Source organism: Tyto alba, unplaced genomic scaffold (genome assembly GCF_018691265.1).
Source record: "Tyto alba isolate M040663 unplaced genomic scaffold, T.alba_DEE_v4.0 Super-Scaffold_16, whole genome shotgun sequence".
In the NCBI taxonomy this organism is placed as follows: domain Eukaryota; kingdom Metazoa; phylum Chordata; class Aves; order Strigiformes; family Tytonidae; genus Tyto; species Tyto alba.
The window spans coordinates 4,767,319-4,793,172 of NW_024881278.1; the positions used below are offsets into that span (position 1 = coordinate 4,767,319).

A 25,854-nucleotide genomic window follows, 5' to 3' on the forward strand; every position below is an offset into this window, starting at 1 on the left:
CAACAACCCCTCGCACACCCAAGATGGCTCCACGGCCTCAGTTAGGTGTTGCAGTTAAACATGGATGAGGTGGAGCCCCCCACCAAGCCCCCCTTGCCACAGCACCCCTGAGGGTGGTTCCAGTGGGGGTTTCACCGTCACTTCTATCGGTTTCCCACCCAACATCCAGCACCAGTCAGGAGGAGGAACCCTTTCAGCCGCAGGTGCTACAGCGGCTTGTACCTACCTAGATGCCTTTTCAAAGACTAATCGGCCTTAAAGTAGATTCACAGATATTTCAAACTCAACCTAAAGTTAACGCGTAACTTTTACACCGTATTTCTGGTATCTTCGCACCGGTTCTCGTTTCCTGAAAGGGAGATAACGGCAGTTTTTCAGACACGGCTTTGCCACCCCGTTGTTGAGGGCAGCCCTCGCTTGTGGCCCAGCCACCTCCACCAGAATGAGCCCTTTCACCGGCTGCCCCGCCCGTCCGAGCGGCGGTGGGAGGGAGCAGGCCCGGCCCCGCCTCACCTGCGGCGGAGGAACCGCCGGGAACGGCGCGGCCGGGAACCCCTCAGCGGCCGCCCCTCAGGCTGCCCGCCCGCCGGGGCGGAGGGGCGGGAAGGGCCGCCCACCTCGGGGGTGCGGGCGGCGGGGCCGGGCCGGGCCGGGCCGGGCGCCGCTCCTCCCTCCCCTCCCTCCCCTCCCTCCCCTCAGACGCCAGGTGAAGGCGAAGGGAGCGGGCGCCGGGCGGGCAGGCGGGCGAGGGACGGCGCTGCCACCGGAGACCGCAAGTGAGCGAGCGCGCGCGGAGCGCGGGAAGGGCTGTTGGCCCCGGGCGGGGCGGCAGCGTGTGGCCCCCGGCCCGGCGCAGGCACCCGCTGAGGGGCCGGGGGAGGAATGCCGGGCAACCAGATTCTATTAAAAAAAAAAAAAAAATTTCAAAGATTTTTTTTTTGTTTGTTTTTTGTTTTTTAATTATTTTCGAGCGCTTGTAATCGCTGCTGGCCGATCCGATCCCGGCCCCGTGTGGGGAGCCTCCGCCCCGCGGTCACTCCAGCGGCGGCACTTCCTCAAAGGCCTGCTCTGCCCTCTGTGCTCTGCCTCTTTATCCCCTGCCTCCCAGCAGTTCCCGGCTTAGAGGTAGATGCCAGGGGACTACCTGCCTTAGAAATACGAAGGGAAACACCGTAGTTTGGTTTCCCTGCCTTTACCTTAAAATGGATCTTTTCCTGCTGTAGTGCGAGTAACATCCTCCTGTCTTTCCAGACAAAGTTTGAAGTTCGGGGCTGTAAGGGCTAAAGTCTGTGGAGAGCTCAATGTGTAGAGTAATTGCTGCTTTTTTTATAGCTGTGTTGGCTAAAATGCTCAGTAGAAATACTGACGAGAGTCAGCAGTAGCCTGAAGACATGTTCCTAGCCTGTTTGATCTCCCTGTGCCGGGCGGTACAGCTGCAACCCAGGAGGAGCCCAGGAATTGGGGCGCGTTCCCAAAGCAGATCCAGTCTTGACCTGAAGGGTTTAAGACATGGAGCACGCACAGCCCGCCCTGGCAGTTTGGGTTTTAATACGCAATAGTTAGTTGTCCTTGTTGCTTAGCTTGCCTCTTTTCCGAGACTAGGCTTTGTTTGTGCTGCGTACCCTGATAGATTTGCTAGTGTTTGTGTTTTCTTGCCATCAAACTAAAACCTCCTGGTTTGAAGAGGAAGTGGGGAAGCGAGCAGCTTTAGGGAATGATGGAGTGCCAGGATTAGCTGCACTGAGGCCATGGTTTTCCAAGCCAGCGTGAATGAAAGAGTTTCACCCACCCCTTGGGCTGCTCATTTTCACCCATGTCAGCACAAGCATTTGTATGCAGAATTAGACTGGGAAGCTAAACGAAATTTTAAAAGGAAAAAAAAAAAAATCCAGATCAGCTCCCAAGTGTTTTTGCTGGCATAAGAGGGCAGATGAGACTGATTCTCTTCTGTAACAATACTGGCTTACAGTGGACGAAGTGTAGGCAAAAGTATAGTAGTTCTGCCAGATTTCATACATATGCTTCCAAAATAAAATCACATAGTTCTCGTGCTCAGGCCAACTGTAGATTTGTTTCTTTTTAAAGCTGTTATTGGTGCTTTGGAGCATAACTAGTGGCATTTTGACTTTTCAAAAGGATTTTTGTTTTGCAACAATAACTGTTCTCTACACCTTGTACTGCCCTTGTGCTAGAAGCCTCGTCTGCCAGGGAGACCATCTCAGGAGCTGCATCTTGGACACTGTGCCTTCAGGACCTCCACCAGGTTCGCCCTGGTCTAACGCACCTAAGCTAGTAAATCCACATGGCATACGGCAGCGCAAGTTCAAAATCTCAGCTCTATCCTGGAGGCAGTAGAGCCATAGTGTTTTCCAGTGTCCAACACAATGTCTTTATTTACCAAGGCAAAACAAACTTCTTGGATAAGTATCAACCCTTGTTGGTTTAGTAACTGTTTGGTGAAAAGGTGTAGGCTGGCACATCCAAGAACCTAATTAACAGTAGCATTTGTTCCTGTAAATTAGCCTTTTGGAGTCATATGATTATGAAGTTGCAGTTTTCTGAGTTAGGGCTGTCTATAAGTCATCACGATTTTAGAATTTCAGGGCAGACTCCCAGCACTGTTGTAGTGAAACTGCTTGGTAAGCTGATTTTCTCCTAAATGGACGGGTTTGAGCTTGACAGATTGTTTAATTTCTATTGTCATTCATTTGGGGGGGGGATCAATCTAATCTTTAACAGGTACACTTTCAATGGCTTTACCTTTGGTATCACTTTTCCTTATTAGTAGAATTTGTCATTACCACCAACTTTGTAAACAGCTCCTATTTATTTTTGATGTTAGAAGCAGTCTGTGTGCAGCACCTTTACCAGAGTCTCTGTGACTTGGGGTCTCAGATGTTGCTGAAAGTCTGCAATAAATGGAAGTCATCCACTTTACTGCCTAAGCTTCAACTGCAAAGGCTTATTTCTTAGGGTTCAGTCTGACAGGACACTGAGTGCTAACCTGGCATCTTCTCTCACTGGTTAAATATCACAAATCCCTCCTGCAGCATCAGTCACCTTGTACCTCCAAGCTCTTCAGTAATTTGCAGAATTCTGCTGATGATAACCAAAGATTCTGCTTTGAGCATCTTCTCTAGTTTGGCTTGGCATGGTTACTGTTACCTGTCCTGGCAGGAGCCTGGTGGGATCTCAGACAATTCACTCAGCAGAGACAGGATGCATGCCTACATCTCTGTGCAAGCAGACAGTCAGCAGAAACTGCAGTTAATGTGCCTGGATATTGCTGGCAGAGAACCATTAAAGTTAGTTGTCTCCCCTCACATCTACCCAAATAGGTAAAACTACTCTCTGGTTTTAGTCCCATGGGACCGAGCTCGCAGGACTGCAGGTGTAAACTTTCATTCGCACTGAAAATTACAGCTGTAAGTGTACAAGTCAACAAAATTCCTTTGTTCACCAGACAGATTGCCAAAACAGATCCCACCCTCAACCGCAGGCTTTACGGTGTCCAGACTGGCAGATCAGCACTGTATTGCAGGGAAACCTGGGTAAAACTGGGCTGTCTCTGCCCAACTGGAGACACGGGAGTAGGTGGGGAGGAGGGGGTGGCAAAATCAGAATAAAACCAAAAAATCCCACGTGCTTATCTTGCATGAGTAATCACAAGAGCAGAGTCTAGTTCAGAGGTAACAAGATAACACATCTGAAGTTCCAGCCAAGGCCACTGCGAAGTCTTGGCAGCATGGAAGTATTTTGAGACTACAGAGAAATGTATTGGTTTCAGAGAGTTAAGGAAAAATATCCTCTTTGTTTATTTTGTTTTTGTAGAGCTTACATAGACCTTTCCAAAATGATTTCGTCAAGTGAATATGGGTCTCACTCCTGGGAGCTCTTGGTGACAGTTGATCATCAGCATGAAGAGGTACAAAAGGAATTTTTACTACGGGTCACAGGGGACCTTCATATTGGAGGAGTGATGCTGAAATTAGTAGAACAAATCAGTGAGTAAAGACCTGTTTAATTTACACAGTGTTATTAAAATAATACATGCAGCTTTCCCTCTGCAAAAAGAGGCTCCTGCACATTTTGAAATGGCACTGCCTGCCTTACTTCTTTCTAAAGGTACACCGAGCATGTAGGTGCTGCAGACTCTGGGTTTTCATGTGGCCAGAACCCCTCCCTGTCTGTGACTAAAGTCCCTATACTATCACAAAAACTCCTTTACTTTGTTTTCATCTTCCAGTTAGACAGATATAATTGGAATCCTTGAAACTTTAGTCTTTTTCACATAGCTTGACTTCACACAGACAAGAAGAGAAAAATTGAACTGTAACAAAACCCTTCAGCAAAACAGTGTCAAGAAATTTAAAATCGGCAACTTAATAATTTCAGAGTTCTCACTGCCATGTGAAAGGTTTTGTTTTCAAACGTGGCTTTTGGACGAAAGGCTCCCATTCAACAGAAGGGACATTTTTACATGAACACCCTTTGTGATGGAAAAGCTCTGCTTGGAGATAGTGGTTTTATCAAGGAATCTCTTCGATAGCATTAAAGCAGGTAGCAAATCTGTGATACATTTCTACCAACTTCTCTGCATACTTACACAATTCAGCCAGCAAACCAATGGTAGCTGGAGTTTTCACTGGGCAAGAAGACTAATTTTTCATGGGACTTTTATAACTAGTAGTCCACTAGCGTGAAAAGCTTTTTATATTAAATAATATTTAAAACAAATCTGTAACTAAGCGAATCATGTTAGCAGCTCTCTTGAGATGCATTTTTTACCAAGAAACTTCAAAATAGTACAGGGCTCTACTGTGTTATAAACACGCTGAGAAATAGCCTCTAGCTGGTAAAGCTTGAAGAGGAACAAGAAATGATACAGAAGACTGAAACAACTTGTCCAAGATCACACAGAAATTTTACCTGCTACTACACGTCACTGACATCTGGGAAGTCATCTAATCTTGGAATTCCCCATGGAACAGAGAGCAGCAGTGCTTTATCTCCTTCCTTATGCATGTGCTGCTGCTCATGCCTATCTAGTCAAGGTTTTGACACCTTTCAGGTCAGGATAGCTTACTGGTCAAGAGTAATCAGATCAAAGCCACTGTTCTCCTCCTCTGAAACTCTTAATGTAAGTCTTGACAAAGTCTTCTACCTGTTCTTGATTCAGCAAGCTTTACTTTGTCTGTATGTTTTCTAAGTACAAAATACACAAACATTTTTTACTTAAGCAAAACACAGGCAAGTCCATATTAGTGAAACAGGACAGACAGTTCTTGGCAGGTCTGTCTTCTCTGAGAAGATTTAGTAGGCAACCTTTGTCAGTCCCTGGTCAGTCACACCAGCCTGCCCTCCTGCACAGACTAATAAAAAATTTAACTGTGCTCTATTGCATCATACCCATTCTACCTCCCTTACAAGTTTCTGCATCCTGCGTGGTAGAGAAGGTCACCTAATTTGTTAGAGAGCTTGTTAACTCTTTCCTGATTGTCACCAGGCTTATTCCCAAAATAGTAATAATTCTTTTCGTTGATTATTCAAAGAATGTTGCCACTGTAATATTGTCCTAAGTTGGCTACACTCAGGTGAACATCCTTGGTCGTCAAACTGCGCAGCCACAGAGGAGAGCCGAGAGCAGCCCTTAGGTGTTGTTATTCACCAAGACTTTTAAGGGACTCGTCACTGTTCTTAGGACTTTAGAGGTGAGCTGTTCAGCGGTGCTTCCCAGAAGACTCTGGAAGAACTTGTGCCCGTCTGGATGCATGCGAGGTTTTGTGGGAGGATTTTCAGCCTGCACTGTCAAGCTGCAAAGTGGGTACCCTTGTTATTAGTCCATATCCCAGCACAGCCCAAGCAGCGCTGGACCGTGTGTAGCACCAGATTCAGGAGATGCACTTTCCCTGTGGATAGCTGCAAGGTGAAGGCAGTGCCACAGACAGCACCTAAGTTAACTCCTCAGGGAAAACGAAGTTAGTTCCCAGTGACTGCCACAAGTATTCAGCATGTGGGGTCTAGGTCTCAGGAACTGTAGTTGCTGCTTTAATGTAAATAAATTCTCCTGATTGCAGAGCACTGTTTCCAAACCAAGTTTTTTTGTATACTTGCTCCACAGTTTATTAATAACCATTTTGTATTTTTCTAGAAATACCACAAGATTGGTCAGACTATGCTCTCTGGTGGGAGCAAAAAAAGTGTTGGCTGCTGAAAACCCACTGGACACTCGATAAATGCGGGGTGCAGGCAGATGCTAAGCTGTTCTTTACTACTCAGCACAAAATGCTGCGGCTTCGCTTGCCGAATATGAAGACTGTGAGACTGAAAGTCAGCTTCTCTTCTATGGTATTCAAAGCTGTCAGTGACATCTGCAAAGTTCTCAGTAAGTAAAGCTAAATCCCCTCTGGCAACTAAGTTGGAGCATTTTATTAGGTGGCTTTGTTTTGATGTGAAGCCCTTAGTCACAAAACTGTCTAGCTCAAGGAGAAATTTGACTGAGTTGACACAAGATCAAAAGACAGATTTTTGGGGGGTTTTAGTATCCAGTGCATGTCAGTGGTTCTCAGTCTTTGTGATAACTGATGCAAACAGTGTCAGAAATGTGTCCTGTGAGCTGCAGGAGTACTGTATAGTCAAAGTCCTTTTGGGTGGTTTTGTAGGGATCCTTGTCCTCCATGAGTGGGACTCAGTCCTGCTTATCCTATGCCATTGACTTGACATCCTGTGCCAAGAGCTTGAGCTTATCCATCTCCTACACCAGCCTTCACCATGGGCAGTTTTACCGGTGTGAACTGATTTGTCACCTATTCAGCTTGGCCTATTAGTTATATATATTCACTTCAGAAGGAGCATGTTTTAAATGTTCAAAACTGAGTCCCCAAGTCTCTACTCCTTCCAACAGTGGAGCACCTCCAAGTAGAGATGAGGTTTTGGAGCATGCCAGACCCGTGTGCCTGTGAGCAACAGGAATAAGTAGAGTCTGCAAACAGTCTTCCAAATCACTTTAGTTTTAGGGTAAAATGGGGATTAAAATCCTCATTTTAATTTAGAGCTTCCAACCTTAGCCCATTAACACACGCATCTTCAGAAGGAATTTACCACCTCATATTGACCACAATGCAGCTTTCAATTTCATCTTCTAGCAGTGGATTGTGAAAGGCATAGTATGTCTTTATTATATTTATCAGCTCTGATAAAACGATGCCGTAATTGTTCAGCTGACATTTGTCTGAATTAAATATTTCTACCCACATTTTTCATCCAGATTGAGTCAGTACAGGAACCCTGTAACTTTTCTTATGAGTGAATACTGTCAAAAATGTCTTTGCTTACCCCAGGATAAAAGTGGTTTTCAGAAATGAAGTGCCAAGTTGCAACTGAGAATACATCTCTGGTTTGGTAGTGCACTAGGGAATAGTGTACAGCCGAGACAGAATCTTGTATGTGAAGTATAGTGAACAACAAAAGACATGAACTTCAAATACAGTGGTTTCATCTCTGTTCTTGCTTATTCATAAGTCAGACACTTCATTGAGGTTATTGTGCACAAAGGTGGTTGTAGGGCCGTTGGGGAGAAAGAGTTTTTCCCTGGCATTCTAAAATGCAGTCATGCTTGCTACAAAAGCAGGCTTAAATCCTGTCAAAACTCACTCTCACAGCCCAAAGTCTGTTCTTGAATTACTGGATTTTCCATGGCCACTGCTTTCAACCTGCTAAAAATAAAATTCAGATTGCAACATGGAGCTTCCCCAAATGCTATTACCAACCATGGGGTTTTTTTGGATTTAATCTGCTAAATTTCAAATGTTTCATTTTGCTTCGCTTCCCAAATTGCCATTGTAGATATTAGACGGTCAGAAGAACTCTCTTTGTTGAAGCAGTCAGAAGACACACTCAAAAAGAAAAAGAAAAAAGACAAGATCAGCAAAGAACCAATTACAGAAGATATTTTAAACCTGTGCAACTCTCCAGTGAGTTCTGGATTATCAGGTAATGAAAAATCAATATGATTTTATTCTTCCGCCTGAAAGTCAAAAAGAGGAAGAGATTCTTTGTTACACAGTTAAAACCAGGGAGACCATGTCAGAGAGACACAGTGGACCTGAAATTAGTGGCTTCAGGGAATTACTGAAATCTCCACTATCTCAATATTTTTCTGTTGTCTTTTTAAATGTTTTCCTTTCCACTGATACGAGAAGGGCCATACCAGAAGACAGGTGATCGGCTGTGGCCCTGCACACAGGATGTGCCGCTGCTCTTTGAAAATGTGAGACCACTCTTAAAATATTCAACACGTTTGGCAACCGGCAAGGAAAACAAGAAGTAAAAGCTTGGAAGTATGGTTTTCCCATCTCCAACGCAACTGAGATGTCTCATAGAACAAGAGAGAGCTCTTCTGTCCCTGAGGTCACTTCACCTGCGAAAGGATAAGGCCTGCTGTAAACAGCAGAGCTAGGAGACTGGCTTGAAAGAAAAGGATTAGTCTTTTACGATGGAAAGTGGTAGGCTGCCTAAGTCTGAAGGCAGTTTTCCCTGGAATAAATAATACGTTACTCTTAACTTGCAGGAAGTCCGGGTTTATATAGTAAAACCATGACACCCGTGTATGATCCCATCAGTGGGACACCAGCTTCTTCTACAGTCACCTGGTTCAGCGACAGTCCCTTGACTGAGCAGAACTGCAGCATCCTCGCCTTCAGTCCTCCCAGCTGTTCTCCGGAAGCGCTCGCAGAGATGTACCAGCCTCGGACTTTAGCTGACAAAGCCAAACTCAATGCAGGGTAAGATGCCTCTTGGAGATCTTTGTTAGCTGGATTAACGAGGGTAGCATTAATCCAGTTTCTTAAGTGTAAAGCAGAATTTGAAAACAAACCCCTGATACATCGCTATAGTGATACTTAAAACATGCTTTGATCTAGGTCTTGTTTCAGAAATACTTACTCTTTCTAATCTTTTTTCCTTATTCAACGTTCTTGGCTGAGCAATTTTGTTTTAAAGTGATGACTGATGGACTTGTGCAGGCTCTGGACTAAATTCTGTTGTTAGATGAAGGCAAATTCAATTTAGCACTGTGGGCACAGCTAAAGGACAGTTTGGACAGCAAACTCTAAGGGCTTTAAATGGACAGTGGCTATGCACATGGATAAATTCAATAAAGCTCTAATGCATTACAAATAGGCAATTTACTGAATTATGCACAAGCAAACATTGCTTATCGTACATCACAAAAGAATACAGAGCACTGAGGGGGTTTAGTGGTGCCAAGTGTTTGAGAGGATTGTCTCTCTATCATTAAAATATGGATTGTCATTTTTAGATGTGTGGAGCATTTAACAGTGACTTGGATGTTTTCATTGGATGTCACTAGAGAACAGAATTGAATTACAAAACAGCAAATACTGAAATGAAAAGCAGGAGTTCTAAATATTACAGGCACATTTTTGCCCCGGCTTAAATGAACCTCCCATTTGTGGAGATCAGGAAGAATCTTATTGGCATAGGTCACCCCACAACTAGTTAGTGCTCAGTTTCTGGCATCTACTCCTGGTGTTTTGAATAGTGCTGGAGAAAAAAATAGCAAGATCGTAGGTATTGTATTTATATGATGAAAGTTAGAAATCCATATAAACGGTCCACCTTCTCAAGTTATGTGAATTTTCCCCAGATTTGCAGGAATTAGAGCTGTTCCCACTTTTGTGTCACAATTACATTGGAGCTCTGCAGGTGTGATATTTTTTCATGTACAGATGAATCTGTGGGTTGTTTTCTTCCACAGCTGGCTAGATTCATCTCGATCACTTATGGAACAAGGCATTCTGGAAGACGATCAACTTCTTTTGCGCTTTAAATATTACACTTTCTTTGATTTGAATCCAAAAGTAAGAGCTTTGTTTTTATTGCTATTCATTGTTTGCCTGCTTTCATGTCAAGGAGCTATAGCACAAGGATGCTGAATTTAGGTAGGATTTGTTACAGGCCTTTCAGAGATCAAATTCAACTTCTTCCCCTCAGCTAAGTCTGCACTTTTCCCCTCTGGACACTGAATCACTGTTCCTCACCTGAAATAAGATCTTAAGTGTAAAGATGAGATCTGAAGAGCACCAGAAACAGCATCCAGATTTCTGGAGGGGCTGGTTTACTTTCTGCCTCTCTTTTAACAAGAAAAATTAAGGGGAAAACTAAACCAACGGTGTCCTAAATGATGTAAAGGTATAAGCCCTATTTTTGAAAATGGACTTAAACATTACATTTATGTTCCACTGCCCTTCACGGAATATGCAGCTTTTCTGGGCTTAAGCCCTCAGAAGCAGTCAGGCATTTAAATTATTTCAGTGTGAGTGGCTAATTAAATACCTATGGAAAGATCAGCAAAAGTGTTTTAAGTCCCATTTGAAAGCAAGACTTAGTCTTCAAAAATCACTTAAATGTTTTCTCGAGTTGCCTCTCGCTTGCCCTTATTTCCACTAAAAGTCAGTCACTGTGGTTATGTTAAGCCAGTGTTTTTATGGCTTGGGTGATATATTTAGTGAAATTAAAGCACAATCATTGATCAGTGTAAAACAACAAGAGTTTCTACGTGAATTTTAGAGGATTTGGCCTTCACATTGTTATTTTCTGTAAAAACCATAAAACTCTTTCATTTCAGGCATCTCAGATAAACAGAAGGGCACTTTCTATTTCAGGTGGCATGTTTTGGGGTTAGATGCCATCCCCACAAAAACTGAAGTACCTGTCTTAACTTCAGCAGCTCTCAGCAACCCCAAGCATTTCCCTTCTTTGCCCCACCCAGCCACGGAGCCATAGAATGAAATAACCCAAAACAGCTTCAGGCAACTGAGTAGCTCACCACTATTGGGAGAGGTCGTGCTCCAAGGTTTACCCACCCATCACCTACCTTTCACCAGCTCTGGGGCTTGAATATTTCTGTGAGTCACTTCAGCTTATTAACCACGTAGATAATAAGAAACAATCACTATCCCAAAAAATGGATAGTGAATTAAAGCCGTTGGTAGCAGGATCTGACAAATGTCAAGGCAGTGCAAAGATAGAGCCAGAACCGAAACAGCCAAGAGCAGAAGAGGGGAAGTGAGGAATAAGAGTTAGTGTCTCTAGACAGTAGCAAGCTGTTGAATGTCACATTCCTGTCAGCCACGTCACGTTATTTTCACTCTCACAGTGTGGTTTCACATTTCAGTTCAGCCAGTCCGAGGCCTACTACCACAAAAGGGGATGTCTTAATCTCCCCTTCTGCTTCAGCCAAGGACTCCTGATTAATTTTCTGTTGGATCAGCAAGCCACTGTGACCCTACACACAATCACATGAGCTAGTACAAGCAAAGGCTGGGAGCCTACAGCAGGGCAGAGTTGGGGGTGAGGAAGGAAGCAACCTTTATGGCTTCAGCCCAATGTTAGATCAGCTGCAGCTGATCACAAATCTGTGTCTTGATGGTCATTAATGACCAATGTTGTTCTTTTTCACTACAGTATGATGCAGTGCGAATAAACCAAATATATGAGCAAGCCCGATGGGCCATCCTGTTAGAAGAAATTGACTGCACAGAGGAAGAAATGCTGATCTTTGCTGCACTACAGGCACGTACTTGATCCAAGTTGCAAAACCTGTTTCCTCAAGAGGCAGGCACAAGCTAGGACAAGACTAGGATAGAGCCCGGGCCAATAGCTCTGCTTGGATTGGGGGTCTGCTATTTGGGTGAGAAACAATAACCATCATCCATCAGCTAAACCAACTAAATTGAGTAGCAGCACACCATTATTCAAACTGACACGTCCTATTATGGAACCGTTTGTTAGCGTTACCTAAAGCAAATCGTACCCAGGATGTAACTTTGATACCAGTCTGTTGTGAAGGGGATTACTGTGAAGTCTTGCTTCCCATACCAGCTAGCATCCTTTCACGTAGTCTTCCTGAAAATTTCTTTAATTCACAAATACATACGTTCACAACAGACCGGAAAAAAGCTGTAGCACAGTGTGAAGATAGGGATGCCATAGAGTACATAGAAATTCAACATGACCTAGAGTGGCACAGTCCCTGACTATAGGTAATAAGGCACAAATGTTTATTAATAATAAAGTCCTTCCTTTAAAATGTAAATAGATCTGCCAAAAATTTCACAGCCTGCCACTGCGGAACACCACAGAACCTTGCTGCTGAGTTTCCACCTGGTACAGATGGCATTTACAGCTGGCAGTGCTGGGGATGCAAAGGTTAGCACTGAGTCAGCCTCACAGAACAGGGACGATTCTGGAGTGAAGGAATACCAACACTGGCAGTTAAAATAGGAAGCTGCTATCAGTAATTGCACTGGAGACTGTAGTGGACATAGCTGTTTCCTTGTGAAAAAACACATGGTTCCGTGGTGCAGAGCTTTACGCGGTTGTCCAAGCCCCAGAAGACCAAGTGGCCTATTTTCATCTGCTGTGACTGTGTGTTGCTAAGTGAGGTATTGACTATTTGATATTGACCTTTTATTTTAGTACCATGTAAGCAAGTTATCGTTATCATCAGAGGCACAAGATTTCACCTGTGAATCAGAAGTAGATGAAGTAGAAGCTGCTCTTTCTAATCTGGAAGTGACACTGGAAGGTGGAAACACAAGTAACATTTTGGTATGTCCTTTCAGATCCCAGAATGGCTTTCGCTGTGTCAGATGCATTGACGCTGAGGAGCCTACCTGGTTCCTGATTTTTTAACAGAGTTAACAGACAATTACAAAGTGCATTGTACTAAAATTATTCCTAATTATCTCTGATAGGAGGACATCACAGACATCCCGAAACTTGCTGATAATCTCAGGCTAGTTAGGTGAGTTACTAAAACTAATAATAAAACATACAAAACAAAAAGCTTAACCGTACAAGAAATCCCTTGAGTTTTTCATTCTAATCTAATGGTAGACCCTATGGCTATAAATTAACAAATAGACCAGATAGGTCTGATAACATCCCCTTCAAGTTTTTCTCTTACTGCTTCTGAGCACGATTCTCAGCAAATCTTTCTAGTTCTTGGGGTACTGGGGTACCTATACTTATGCCAATTAAAAGACCAAGCTCTTTATATTTCCTAGTGCTCATCAATCATCATCTCTAAACACGGGTCTACAATTCTTTTTTCCACCACATTTTACTTTTTTTTTTTTTTCCAATGAAAAGCTAGAAAAAACTCAACTTGCCCTGCAAAGACTTTCTGAAAGCAACTGTGGGGATTTTTTTTTTTTTTAAAAAGAAACAAAAGAAATTACCCCTTTCTAACCAAACATGGTGTCTGTTTTTTTCTACTATCAAAATGAGTTTCTGTGATCCCACTATAATATCTTGATTTATGGATTATTTAAACGACTGCAGTGACCTCAAGTCTGTAATGCCTTTTCTCACAAAACAGTCTTCATGTTTTAGAAAGATAAAGTTTTCTATTGCACAAATATTTATCAGATTCATTCTGTTGACAAATCATATTTCTAGCCAATGAACTGAAAACTGCACCTGAAAATTTTTAACTGTTGGTAACTGTTAAGAATTGTTAATTATTAATTTCCAATTAGGAATTTTATTTGACGCTCAACTTACTAAGGTGGCTTGAGATGAAAGAGAATTTAAGCCTTTTAAGTTCTGTCAGTTACTCACCTCTAACAATGGATTGTTTATTTTCCCCCAGCAGTAGAGCTGTTTGCTTTTAAAAGCATTCAGTGTTTATTTTTCATCATGAAAAATTTCCTATATACGTGATAAATGACTTAGCAAACCTAAGACATTGTAGATACTAGGTAGGGTGTAAAACATTTCTTTGAAGTAACAGCCACATTTTGTTACTATCATTATTTGCCTAATTGTAGACCTGAATGCAAAGCTCTGCATGTCATGCTGCTGACTCTATTCATATAGTGAACTTTTATTCACAGTATGCACCACATTAGCACGCTAGTAAATACTGCGTTCAAGTGGGTGACACTATTGTGGAGAACTGGAATATTTTTTTCAAAAACAGCAACAAAAGAAAAGCTTTCAAGAAAGTTTTCAGCAACTTTTTTTGGATAGAAAAATAATGTTGTTAGTCTAAAAAAATTATAGACCCTTATTTTTGAAGAATGTCACTGTAGTGGAAAATTAAAAGCCAAAATATTTGGCAGTTTTGAAAATCCAAGTTGTTTCTTTTAATTTAAACGTAAAAATCGCCATTTTCTATAAAGGATTCTAAACTAGGATTTCTAGAAAGGCTCAGGAGAAGGCAAGAGTGGGTATAATAAATCAGTGTTTTCCAGCTAGCCATATACTCTTTGTACCATCGTCTTAGGCTTAAAGGGAAGTACTAAATAGACAGCAGAACTTATGTTTTGTTTTTTCTTTTTTCTTCTTTTTAACTTCATTATTGATCTTTGTAGCTAATTACGAAGTATTTCTCTACTAAAACAGTGCTAGAGTACTGTCGTTTTCTCTCCTGAAATATACTGAACCCGGGATTTTATTTCCCTGACTCCCTCCCAGCCCCGTGACTTTGTTAGTATATTCTTAGCAGAATTAGTTACAATTTTTATCTCTTACTGAAGACAGGTGGAGCTGGCACAATGCTTATGTTTGACCATTAGTATCTATCAGTTAATCCTCAATTCCAAAGTAGATATTTTAAAATGTATGAAAGAAATCAGTTTGCATTAGAAAAGTATTGAAATTAAGTAATTAAAATGAGCATTATATCCCTCCATATACGTGTGTGAGAGGCTGGAGTAACACTGCCCTACTGGAAGAAGATGGTTTAAACTGTTATCTTTTCTTGGAGTGCTACAGAACCTCTGTAAACTGAGTGAAGGAATAGAATATTTTTTGTGTCAGATACTATCCAGATAAAGCCAAAAAGATGGTCTCTACTCGCTTACAATTTAATGAGTACAAGTTAGTTTTATGGGTGCAAATCTTCTAGATAAGCAGCTGTTGGAAGATAATTCTAGTGCACGTGAACAAATTATCGGGTTGTGTTACCGTGACTGAGTTCACGCAAAACCAGAATTGGTCTGTTAGAAGGGAATGACTTTGATTAGGAATGAAAGTAGGAAAAACCACACTGAAGAGAAAGAAGAAACCTGAGAGAAATCACAGATGGGATTCAGCTAGAGCCTGGGGTAAAACCCACACCCGTACCCAGGATACCCTGGGTGCAGCGTTGGTTCCAGGCGTTGGCCGCCCCCCTCACGGGCACAAGTGTGAGTAACCCAACTGAAGCCACGTGTCTGACCTCAAAGCAATTTGAGGCCCACAGTAATATTTGTGAGTGACTTAGCAATTTGTACGTTTTGATATAAACAAATGTGGTTTCTTTTTTTTCGTTTAGGCCCAGGAAGCTGTCACTCAAAACTATCAAGCCGTATTGGTTTGTCTTTAAAGACACCTCAGTATCTTATTTTAAAAACAAGGAATCTGCACAGGGAGAACCTATGGAGAAAATAAACCTAAAAGGTAGGAATTTTTGTTCCTTTCCTTTTTCTATTGCATTCATGAACCGAATAAATCAAGAAATCCCTGCAAGACTCAGGAAGGCAAGCACAGTAGCATTTAGTCTTGGAACTCTTTTAGTCACTGAGACTCCTAAGCAGGCAGACCACATCTGCAGAAGAGGCCTGAACAAGAAGGATTCATTATTACTTGGATCAAACCAGTATTACCTGGATCTGGCTTGTGAAATGCCATGTACTGCTGAATTCACTTAAAGATGAGTCAGATAGAGAATGTGATCTGTGGGCCACACTTATTTCCAAACATTTTCACTCTCTGTTAAATTGTAGTACTCACCTCTGTCCTTGGCACAAGCACACTGGTACTAGATGGTTATGGATGATGCAGTGAACAAGAATGCTGTAGGTTGCACCTATATACAAGACCTTCCCTGGGCCTTGTTTTTTTCATGCATGGGGACTTCCATAGCTACAATCAGTTCTAGGAGGAGAAACCCCGGGTGGTCACACAGCAAACACCAGCACCACATACAGCCTCCATCTACATCTACTCCTGCAGGGCCATCATTTGTTCAGCGTCAGGGAGCCAGTGATGCCCAGGATTCATCCTAGAAGAAACTTTTGAAATAGAAAGAAGATTGACCCCTGTGAACAAATGGCTCTGCATACCAATCTGCATATGCTCACTAGGTCAGATACATACGTGGTAAAACCAGCCAGGGTGGCTGGAACCTCACCACGTAGCCCACAGCCTTGGTGTCCCTTGACACAAAGGGGAACTTGTAGGCATCCTCGACTCCAGCTGAATCCAGAAGGCCTGTAAATAGCACCATCAATATGAAATACCAGGTCCCCAGAGTTCTCTGGGATCCCTCAACTGGTCAACTCTGCTGTAGATGTCACCTACGTCCCACTGTCAGTACTAAGTCGCTTCTGAAAATATAGTCCAGGCTTTCAAGTCACTTAGGCACTTTTGGAAATTTTACCCTACCTCATCAGTTCTTCTCCATTGTAAGTGTTGAGCATTTCCTAAGATCAGGCTGAGGTTTTGAGAGCACTTGCATTCTTTCTCTTCAACACTGACTAACATGCTCTTTGAGCTCAGAGCATCCATCACCCTGGCAAGCCAAACCAGGCAGTGAACTAGAACAGAAACCTTTCATTAGGCCTAAGCTTCGGAAGTCTTGGCCCTTGATCTCAAAAAAAAAAACAACCATTCAGTACCATTCTTTAGTATTAATCAGTACTTAAAGTTAGTGACGTAGTAATTAAACAAATTCATTTCTTTCTGGTTCTCTGTGATCTAGGATGTGAGGTTGTACCAGATGTAAATGTTGCAGCGAAGAAGTTTGGAATCAAATTACTAATTCCTGTTGCTGATGGCATGAATGAAGTATATTTAAGATGTGATAACGTGAGTAATAAGACAAGGGAAAGTTCATGTTCCAGATTTCGTGGCAGATTGTCTAGAAGACCCATTGCCCTGTTCTAGAATTTGTATAAAAAAATAAGGATGCTGCAGAGAGTTTATTATCTACAGGTTTAGTAAAATCTATGACTGATGTGGTAGTCTAACAAATACTTAATGGTTCAGGGGGCAAAAGGACAATAATTCTGTGTTTATCATCAGTTTCCATGTAAAGCTGCTGGGAAGAAAAAAAAGAACAAGCTATCAAAAAAGTAAAGAGAGGTTACAATATTTTGTTTCAGTATTTTCAGAGGACTGAAGTTTGGAGTTTGTTCTCTTCTTAACTAGAATTCTCCCCATTCAGATGAGGGTTATGTGATAAGGATCTTACATTAGTTTTCAATTTCAGTGTATTTCATTTGTATTGAAATGCATCATTCCAAATTGTGTAAAAATGTTCACTAGGTGAAAAATAGTCATGCGATAAAATTTCCAAGAAAATCTATTCCGAAGTACTGGGTTTCTTTGAAAATTTAAAGCTTAACTATTCTGCAGAGGCAGTCCTGTAGGTGGAATTAGCCCAATCAAGGAAGAACAACAGTACCAGGGTAACTACACATCCACACAAATTCAGTGGAGTAACTCCGGAGTGGTTTTATCACCCGGTGAAAGATGTGTGAGCAGTAGCCATCTTCATAAATGGTTTGTCCAAAAATAACCAACAGTTGTCTTTGTTGCAGGAGAATCAATACGCTCGGTGGATGGCTGCTTGCATTTTAGCCTCAAAAGGCAAAACAATGGCCGATAGCTCTTACCATCCTGAGGTCCACAAGATCCTTTCATTTCTAAAGATGAAGAACTGGACCATGTCTCCCCAGGCTGTCTCTGATCCAGAAAGCATAGATATGAAACCAGAATGCTTCGTCTCACTACGTTATACCAAAAAATACAAGTCTAAGCAGGTAGCCTGAGCGTGGCCTGATGGTGGGGTATGGGTGGTACTAAATGATTGCTTAGGGGTGAGGCTGGATCGAAGCAGCATTTGGAAACTATACATCTTGCAGTAAAATCATCTTGCAGTACCCATTTGTCACTTTGCAAGAGGCCTTTTCGTTAATCTGAACAGGGGAACAGGTCCCTCAGCACTTCTTCCAAGTACTCCTCCTACATCTGTACCACTTCCTAAGTCACACATCATGTTCTCCTCCTGATTACGCTGTCCCTGAAAAGCCTCTTCAGAGTAAGAAAGGAAGGTTTTTAAGGGCAGGAAGTTACTGCCTGCATCTTAAACACCAGTGTCTTCCCGTCTTCTTGGCTTGGGTGCCTCTCCGTCCTCTCCGCCTAATTCCTTGTCCACTGCTTCTGCTGTGAAAGAGTTCGGCCTGCCCATCCTCAGGACAGTCTCCAGAGCAGTACTCTGGAGCTAGACCCAGTGCAGCACAAACCCACCCCCAAGATGTTGCTGCATTGCTCTACCCTTGTAGCTCAGGACCTGTCCCCAGGTGCTCTCTGCAGTACATCTGCATGAAAGGTGACAACTAAGTGCCTGAACACAGCATCAGAGCTAATGATGTTTGATTTAGTGAAAGCAAGGGTATTTTTGTTCTCCAGTCAACTGAAATCTTTTTCTTTTCCTGTGTTTCCCAGTTGGCTGCCCGTATTCTGGAAGCCCACCAAAACGTATCCCAGATGACCCTGGTGGAGGCCAAGCTGCGTTTTATTCAGGCATGGCAGTCCCTCCCCGAGTTTGGCTTCTCCTACTACATTGTAAGGTAATCACACCCTTACAGCAGTGTCAGGCTGCCCTAGCGTGTTCACGCTCAGTGACTGGCAGGAAGTTCTTTGACTCCCTGTTCTGGAAACATTCTCTGTTTTTTCCCCCTGCAGACCTTTTTGAATTCCAGTAATGTCCATAGTGCTGTTTTTTTCTGTAGCAGTAGCACTCAGTAGCTCCGTTCCTGGAGTGAGTCTCTCCATTATGTCTGCCTTCACACAGACCTGTCAGTTTTTGCCTGAAGTAACATACGACTAGGATTAAACTCTTACTGGCATAAACTCACTAAAATGTAAAAAATGCGTGTCTCGTTGACGTTCTCAGGTTTGCAATATATTTAATCACTCCAACTCTTGCTCTTTGGATCAACCAGACTGTATATGATCAGATTTTTTTGATTTTGGATCAGGTCTTGTAATAAGCTTTATGATAAATTGGATCAGATTTTACGCTAAATTGCTTTTTGCTGAGCATACTTTCTCTGGCATTTCATTAAGAAAACAACAGACGCGATCCCTTTTTTAGGTAACTCTGGAAGAGCAGTCAGCACAAGAAAGGTCCTGCTGTGTTCACCGCAGTTTCCCTGGGCACTTACCTTGAATATGGCAGAGTTCTGTCCTGCATTCTTTCTTCTTGACAAAACACCAGGAAAAGTGAAAAGTACTGACACAGCTATACTTGGAGGCACCTTCCTTAATTTGTACTTAACACCTCTTCCAGGGCTACTTAGGAGTCATCTGTGGTATAAATTGAAGCAGCTGGGAACCATTCTCTGGCACAGAGTCCAGCTGGCATAGAACAGCCCACATCTGTACTATTAAACTTGCTGACTTCCCAGAACCCAGGAGCCTCATGTGAACTACCAGATGGTGTTGGTCCTCGGATGTTGCAGCTCCTGTGCCGTACCTGGGGGTCGTCTGAGAAAGCACTGCTTGCTTGCGGCCAGAATTCTGCCTGGAACTCTTCTGGCCATTGAACCGAACAGGAGTTCAGTGCCCAGGAAGGTTCCCTCTCACTCTTTAATTCACTAACGTCGATATAGATGTTTTGTCCCATCTGTCACCACTAATTCTGTTAAACAAACAAACCCAACACCTAAGCTGCGTTTTCTGGAGTAAGCAAAACATCTTGTGGTGCCTTTCTACAAACTGGTGGGCAGCATCTCCGGTAGGGACATTACGTACGGCACAAATTGTGGCCCAGGTCCCATTCTTTCCCTAAGGGCCATCTTCATCTAAGGAGAGAAGGTTCTGAAACAGCATCAAAAATATTGAAAATACTAACAGCAGACAGATGAGATTTCTTCCAGCTTTCAGCACGAAGGTAGAGGAAGGTAGTTTCACTACCAGAGTAAATTTTTTCCTAGCTGTTACCAACTCAGAAATTTCTGTTCCCCAGAAGTTCTGATAACTTTTTATTTATTTTTCATCTCTAATCAGAAGAAAATTGAAATGTTAAATTATCTCAATATTTGTGTAATGTTATTATACTCAGAAACATGCTAACAGTTGTTTTGATAAGTTAATGGTGATATATAAAAGAATCTATTTTGATATGCTTATATAATTTAGCTGAATAGAACTAAAAGAACATGTTTCAGCATTAGTGAAATGAAGCAAGGAAAATGATTGTTGACATTTTTCCAGTAAAAACATAACCAACCAAATTCATGTGTTTTGGCAGAAATGTATTTTTTAGCAGAAAACAATCAGTTGGAAAGATTTCAGCCCGATCTACCTGCCCAATTATTTTCCATCTTATACCACGGTGCACCAGCCTACGTTTTTGCTTTATAACAATTACTGTTCCAACGAAGGGTCCACGCTCTCCTCAACCCCAGGCTGTTGTGGTTTTTCCCGCATTTTTTACACTTTCAAATGAGGGCAGGTGAATGTTTCTCTAGACAGAAATCACTGCAAACCAGATCTGCTCAAAGATTTTGGGTTTTTTTCAGGTTTAAAGGAAGCAAAAAGGATGATGTGCTTGGGGTGTCCTATAACAGGCTGATACGAATAGATATAGCCACAGGAGATCCTATCACAACGTGGAGGTTCTCCAACATGAAGCAGTGGAATGTGAACTGGGAAATACGCCAGGTAAAACTGGAACAGCTCTCTGCATTCAGTCATTACCTTTCAGACACCGGAGGATGCTTTCAGAAAATCTTTTTAAACCTCAGAGTGAAAAGATTTTGAATGTGTTGTGACATGTTATTTAATAAGCTGTCTAAAATTTTTCTTAACGGAGTCTGTAGTCAAAATTCAGAAACTAAGAGCTCTGGTTTAAAAGGTTCCTACCAAGTTTGTTCTTCATAAGTTGCCCTTGATTTTGATGGGGTGAAATACATAGGCTCAAAGGTAGATTCCAACCCATCATATTTACTGCTCTGTCACCATAAAAATCTAATTTTAGCTCTCTGTGTAGTCTAGCTCATGCATCATCCACCAAATTGCAGTCATTCGGTCTCTATTACAGACTGAGGCTACAGGAGCCCAGTTTGTCTCTCAGATCCCACACAGAGCTTGCAAGGCCAGGGCACAGGCTCCTCTGTGTCAGCGTGCAGTCCTGAGAAAGAAGCTCATGGTGTGATTCATAGCAGGGTGCTCCTCACGCTGGTGAAGGCTGCTCAGCACAGCCAGCCGTTGCCCAGCAGTCCACTGGAGAGTTTGGGTCTGAAAGCTTGAAGCCAGCTCCCCTAAATTCTGAGGTGGAACTAGTGTGAGTTGATGTAACTTCAAGCAGCCTGGAAGCTGTTCCTGTTGATACAGTTTCCCACATCCATCTGCAGGAGCCAGGAGAGATCAGATACAATCCCGAATACTCTCCTGCAGTGCTCCCTGTGTCAGAGCCTGCAATGCTCGGTAAAGCTGTTGGGTTTGCTTTAAATCCCTCCCAAAAACCACAGAATCCGCAGTTAGCAATTAACCTTAGTGTGCTGGGGTTTAGAACTGAGAGTAGCTGGGAATCAAAACCTGGACCCCAAAAGCAGATTCAGGGTCAGCACACAACAGTGAATGGTATTAAACGTTATTGGTTAAGTGTACAAAGAGTCGGGAGTGCCACTCCTGCTCTTCTCGGTGTTCACTTCATACACCGTTAGAAAAAAATCTAGATAAGAGCATGGGTTTGTTGCCTGCCTGAACAAGCAAAAAGATTTTGTCCACAAGAGGGCCCTGCCACAGCAGAAAATGGAGAAACAAGCAGCCAAACACCTTCAACATCCAGCAGACCCAGAAATCTTGGTTAGCAGAGACAGGTGCTGCTTCATCACAGTATTTGTGGTCCAGCTGTGGTCTCACACTTGCTCTTTTGTCCCAGATGCAGCTTATCTCTCTTTCTAATTTTGCCATATGTATTTTCTTTAGGTTGCAATCGAGTTTGATCAGAACGTATCTATCGCTTTCACGTGTCTGAGCGCAGACTGCAAAATCATCCATGAGTATATTGGGGGCTACATCTTCTTGTCAACCCGCTCCAAAGACCAGAATGAATCACTGGATGAAGATCTGTTCCATAAATTAACTGGAGGTCAGGAATGAGGTGAAGTAAACTCCTCCCTTTGCCTGCTTCTCCCCACAGCGAAGAAGACCAGAGATTAAACGAAAATCTCTCTGATTGTTAATTGCTGACTAATAAATCTTGTACATGTCAATCCATCTTGTAATATGACTGGACTATTTGCAGTTTTTGTTAAATATTGAAGCCAAGGTCACTGGATGCAGTATGGCAACCCCATCAGCAACACTAAGAAAATTATCTTTGTTTTCCTTTTGTACAACTAGAACTTTTCCATAATCAGTGTCTAGCCACTGGTCATTTTTTAATCTAGTATTTTCAGTTGCAACAATCTGTTTAAGCATCCAGAACAAGTACCTTGAGGATACTGTACAGCAAATTTTCTTCTGTGTTAAAGCCGTGCAACTCCCACTGTTAAACTGGCCATTGTTGAAAAGGCCAGCATTTAACAGAACTAAACCTGAATAAATACATATTTTAAAGCTCCATTACTTGTCTAACGCTTGCACTGGGAACAGAAAACATTCCGCCAGTGTTCCAAAGTCCTGCAGACTGAGCTATGGCAACCCAAGTAGTGATTATACAAGTGTTCAAAAGTGTAGCACCCACGTCTACCTTCATCCACTTAAGTAGTTCCCTTAAAGCCAGAGAAGCTACCAGACATCTAAAACAAAGCATTCATCTTGGCAAAACGGGATTCAAAACACTGATCTTTTGAGGAACTTTGTTAATTTCCAGGTTGAAAAAAATGCTTCAGATACAATTCAAAATTACTTGTTAAAAAGAAGCCTGACCGTAGGCCTTTCTGTTTTCTGTCCCCGTTACTCCATTTCACCGTGACATCTAATGCTAAACTAAATTTGTTCGTAAGTTGAGTAAGGAGCTGAAGAGCCTGCAGAAATGATCTTACTGACGTAATGCACAATGCGAAGGAATTATTCAGAGATACTGTGCCTGAGGAGCCGCACGTGTAGCGGCCAGCTCTGCCTGCTGGAAGGAGCCACGGGCACCCGCTGAGCTGCAAGTCATTTGGTTCTGCCCTGCGATGCCTCGTGATCGGCAGCGCGAGGAGAGGATGAAGCTAGGAGGATTCGTGGAACTGCTGGACAAAGCAAAACTGGTTTCACCTAGCTAAAGAAATACAGCGGGCACATGTTGTCATCTCACCAAGAGAAATTGCAGAAATCACCCCGTAATTCCTCACCATCACTGGGACCAGGTAGCCCTGATTTTCCTGCCATGTCCTCAGCTTTTCTCAGCAGGCTGCAGTGGAATCGCTCCCAATTTGTGCCAGTTTAAGCTAACTATATCTTTACATTTTGCAAAAGAAAGCGCCAATACAGCCTGCTTCCCCAACCCTCTGTACTTCCCTCTCAGCACTTTTTACACAGGGGCTGAGGGACCATCCAGTTTTCCTTCCGTAGGGGACTTGCCCACTTCTCACTTGCTTGACACAGGCCGAGTATTTTCCTCAGAGTGTGAGAACCACTTGTAACAGCCCAAATCCAAACACTCGCAATATTTAAAACCTGCCCAAGGGTGCCGTGGGAGAGATGAACGCACGTCTTAGTGCCAGCACTTCTCCCACAGACGGCCGCCCTCCAGACTCAGCCCCCACTTTGGCTTCTCAGCCGGGCCCGTGACCGTGCCCGTGTTCCAGCCCCTCGTTTGGCAATGACAGACTCCCACAAAGTGCTCGCCGCCCAGCACAGCTTGCCACTCTCGGGGCAGAACTTGCCACGCGACTGTTGCCAAGAAGCCCGGTGGTTGCCACTCGTTGTCTGAATGACCTGACCCTGTGAACACAGGGGTGCGGGAAGCCTGGCTGCAGCTCTCGTTAGCAGAGTGCGCAGCGTGTTTTGCTGCTAAGCAAACAAGCCTACCTGCAGTCCAAATTGGCTGGACTGGGATTTCAGAGAAACGATCAAATATTTTGGTTTTCTTTCCTGCCCCTCCCTCCACCTCGCTCCATGTGTCACTGTCTTTCCAGTAAAGACTGGGCTCTACTAGGAAGAGCTCTGCCAGCTCATCCCAGCTGGCTGCAAGCCCCACCCTTTCCCATTTTATTTTTAAGGGAATGATCCCTTGCTACCGTCCTCTCTCCATGTTTCTTCAGATCATCAGCTATCTTTTCACCTTGCTCCACTCACCTTGCAAGGCTTTTCCGTGATGGGCAAGGATCGCTTCAGCACGGAATCTGGTTTTACCCAGCTGCTTTCCGTCCCGCGCGTGACTGGGGCTGCGCGTCCTACGAGCAGCCCCTGGAGAGGCTGGAGCAGGAGGGCGCGACCCAGCGCGCTCCTGCACCTCCGTCAGCGCCAGCCCAGGCTGGATACGGTCGGCAGATCCCGAGAGGAGGCCTCCCCCAGCCTGCTCTGCCAGGCCCCTGCCCCAGCCCAGCTCGGGGCCAGCCACAGCATCCAGCCGCCTTTCATCCCGCCCCAGCCAGGCTCCAGACATTCCCCGAAGGCGCAGGGGGTACCACCCCCTCCCTTACTCAGGCAGCGACCTGATGAGCCTGGGCTGCCCTTCTTGGTGCCACCCGATTTACACACAGGGTTAGCGACCACAGGTCGGGTGGTCTGTAGTAACCAAGTTATTAATTGCACAGTGCCAGATGTGGGAGATGTTTTACAGGGGCAGCGAAAGCAGGACAAGGGCGACTGCCCTGAAATTTCACAATGGAGAAACAAAATCCTGGACAGGAATGCTGTTTAGATGAAAACAAAAACCTTTAGGAAACTTAGACTTCAGCTCAGCTGCAACCCCCGTTCTGTACATCACGCTTAATTAAACCAAAGTCAGGTGAGGGTAAATAACCACCAGCCTCAGCTGGCTGCTGTCTGTTCTTACAACGGATTCCGCAGGGGATTTCACCGCTGCCTTCAGCATGCGTTACTGCACGAACCACACACACACCCCATAGTTTTCTGAAACCTCAGGCTAAATAATTCTGCTCTCGCCTTCTCTCCCTGTTCTCTGTAGGAAAATGTCATGAGCGTGCCTGCTCTGCAGACTGACCTGCAAAATACTTCTTTCATTTTGTTGGCTTTAAAAGCCATTCTCCAGATTTTTTTTCAGGATATTTTCATTCTAAACCATCACTTGGATCACAGCCAGCGAGAAACATTCATCTCTTAAACTTTCCAGCCTGGTACCATCCTCGCCTTCTGCTGCTCTCCCTGTGCTCTGCTTATCGTGGTGTCACTAAGGAATGCAGGGCTCATCCCTAGCATTCCTGCAGGCAGAGGGGGTTTGTGCAGCACTGAATCAGCCCCAGGGAGGGGGTGTCTGGTTCAACAATTTGTGCATCATCTGTGTGAACAGGCTGACAAAAATGCCTGCCTTTAGTGAATATTCCCCCAGGGTTGCCACTGAAATTCTTAGAAAAGTAGGAAAAGGAAGAAAAACGTGAAGAAACACTGTGACAGGCACAGCAGGCCAAAGTGATTCACAAAGGGGAAATCTATGCCTGCTACTACCAGGTATTTTCAAAGAAACTGGTGCAGAGGGCTGCAGTCGGCCCTGGGGAGCCTTCACCAATACCTGGGCAGCTGTTTGAGATGTACCACAGCAGTAATATTCCAGAGGGTTAGAGTTTGCAACTAGGCAAAGAGCTGGGAAGATACACCTGCCTCAAAAACTGGGCATCCAAAAAGCAGAAACAAAGGTGGAAAATTAAAAAAAAA

General features: G+C 43.6%; 1 protein-coding gene across 2 annotated transcripts; it reads left to right on the forward strand.

Moving 5' to 3' along the window:
- The first annotated feature begins 526 nt into the window (after positions 1-526).
- FERMT1 (FERM domain containing kindlin 1) lies at positions 527-22,896 on the forward strand. Of its 2 annotated transcripts, XM_042789818.1 has the most exons (15): positions 527-776; positions 3,832-4,004; positions 6,152-6,385; positions 7,846-7,992; positions 8,570-8,783; positions 9,779-9,881; positions 11,488-11,595; positions 12,502-12,633; positions 12,780-12,829; positions 15,347-15,471; positions 16,775-16,881; positions 17,616-17,837; positions 18,523-18,647; positions 20,604-20,745; positions 22,015-22,896. In XM_042789818.1, the coding sequence occupies exons 2-15, from the start codon at positions 3,854-3,856 to the stop codon at positions 22,186-22,188; spliced, it is 2,034 nt and encodes a 677-aa protein (XP_042645752.1). In that variant the 5' UTR covers positions 527-776; positions 3,832-3,853; the 3' UTR covers positions 22,189-22,896. The 2 variants fall into 2 exon arrangements, with proteins under 2 accessions (XP_042645752.1, XP_032845233.1); XM_032989342.2 differs by lacking the exon at positions 527-776 and having other exon boundaries at positions 3,832-3,925.
- Positions 22,897-25,854: the final 2,958 nt, after the last annotated feature.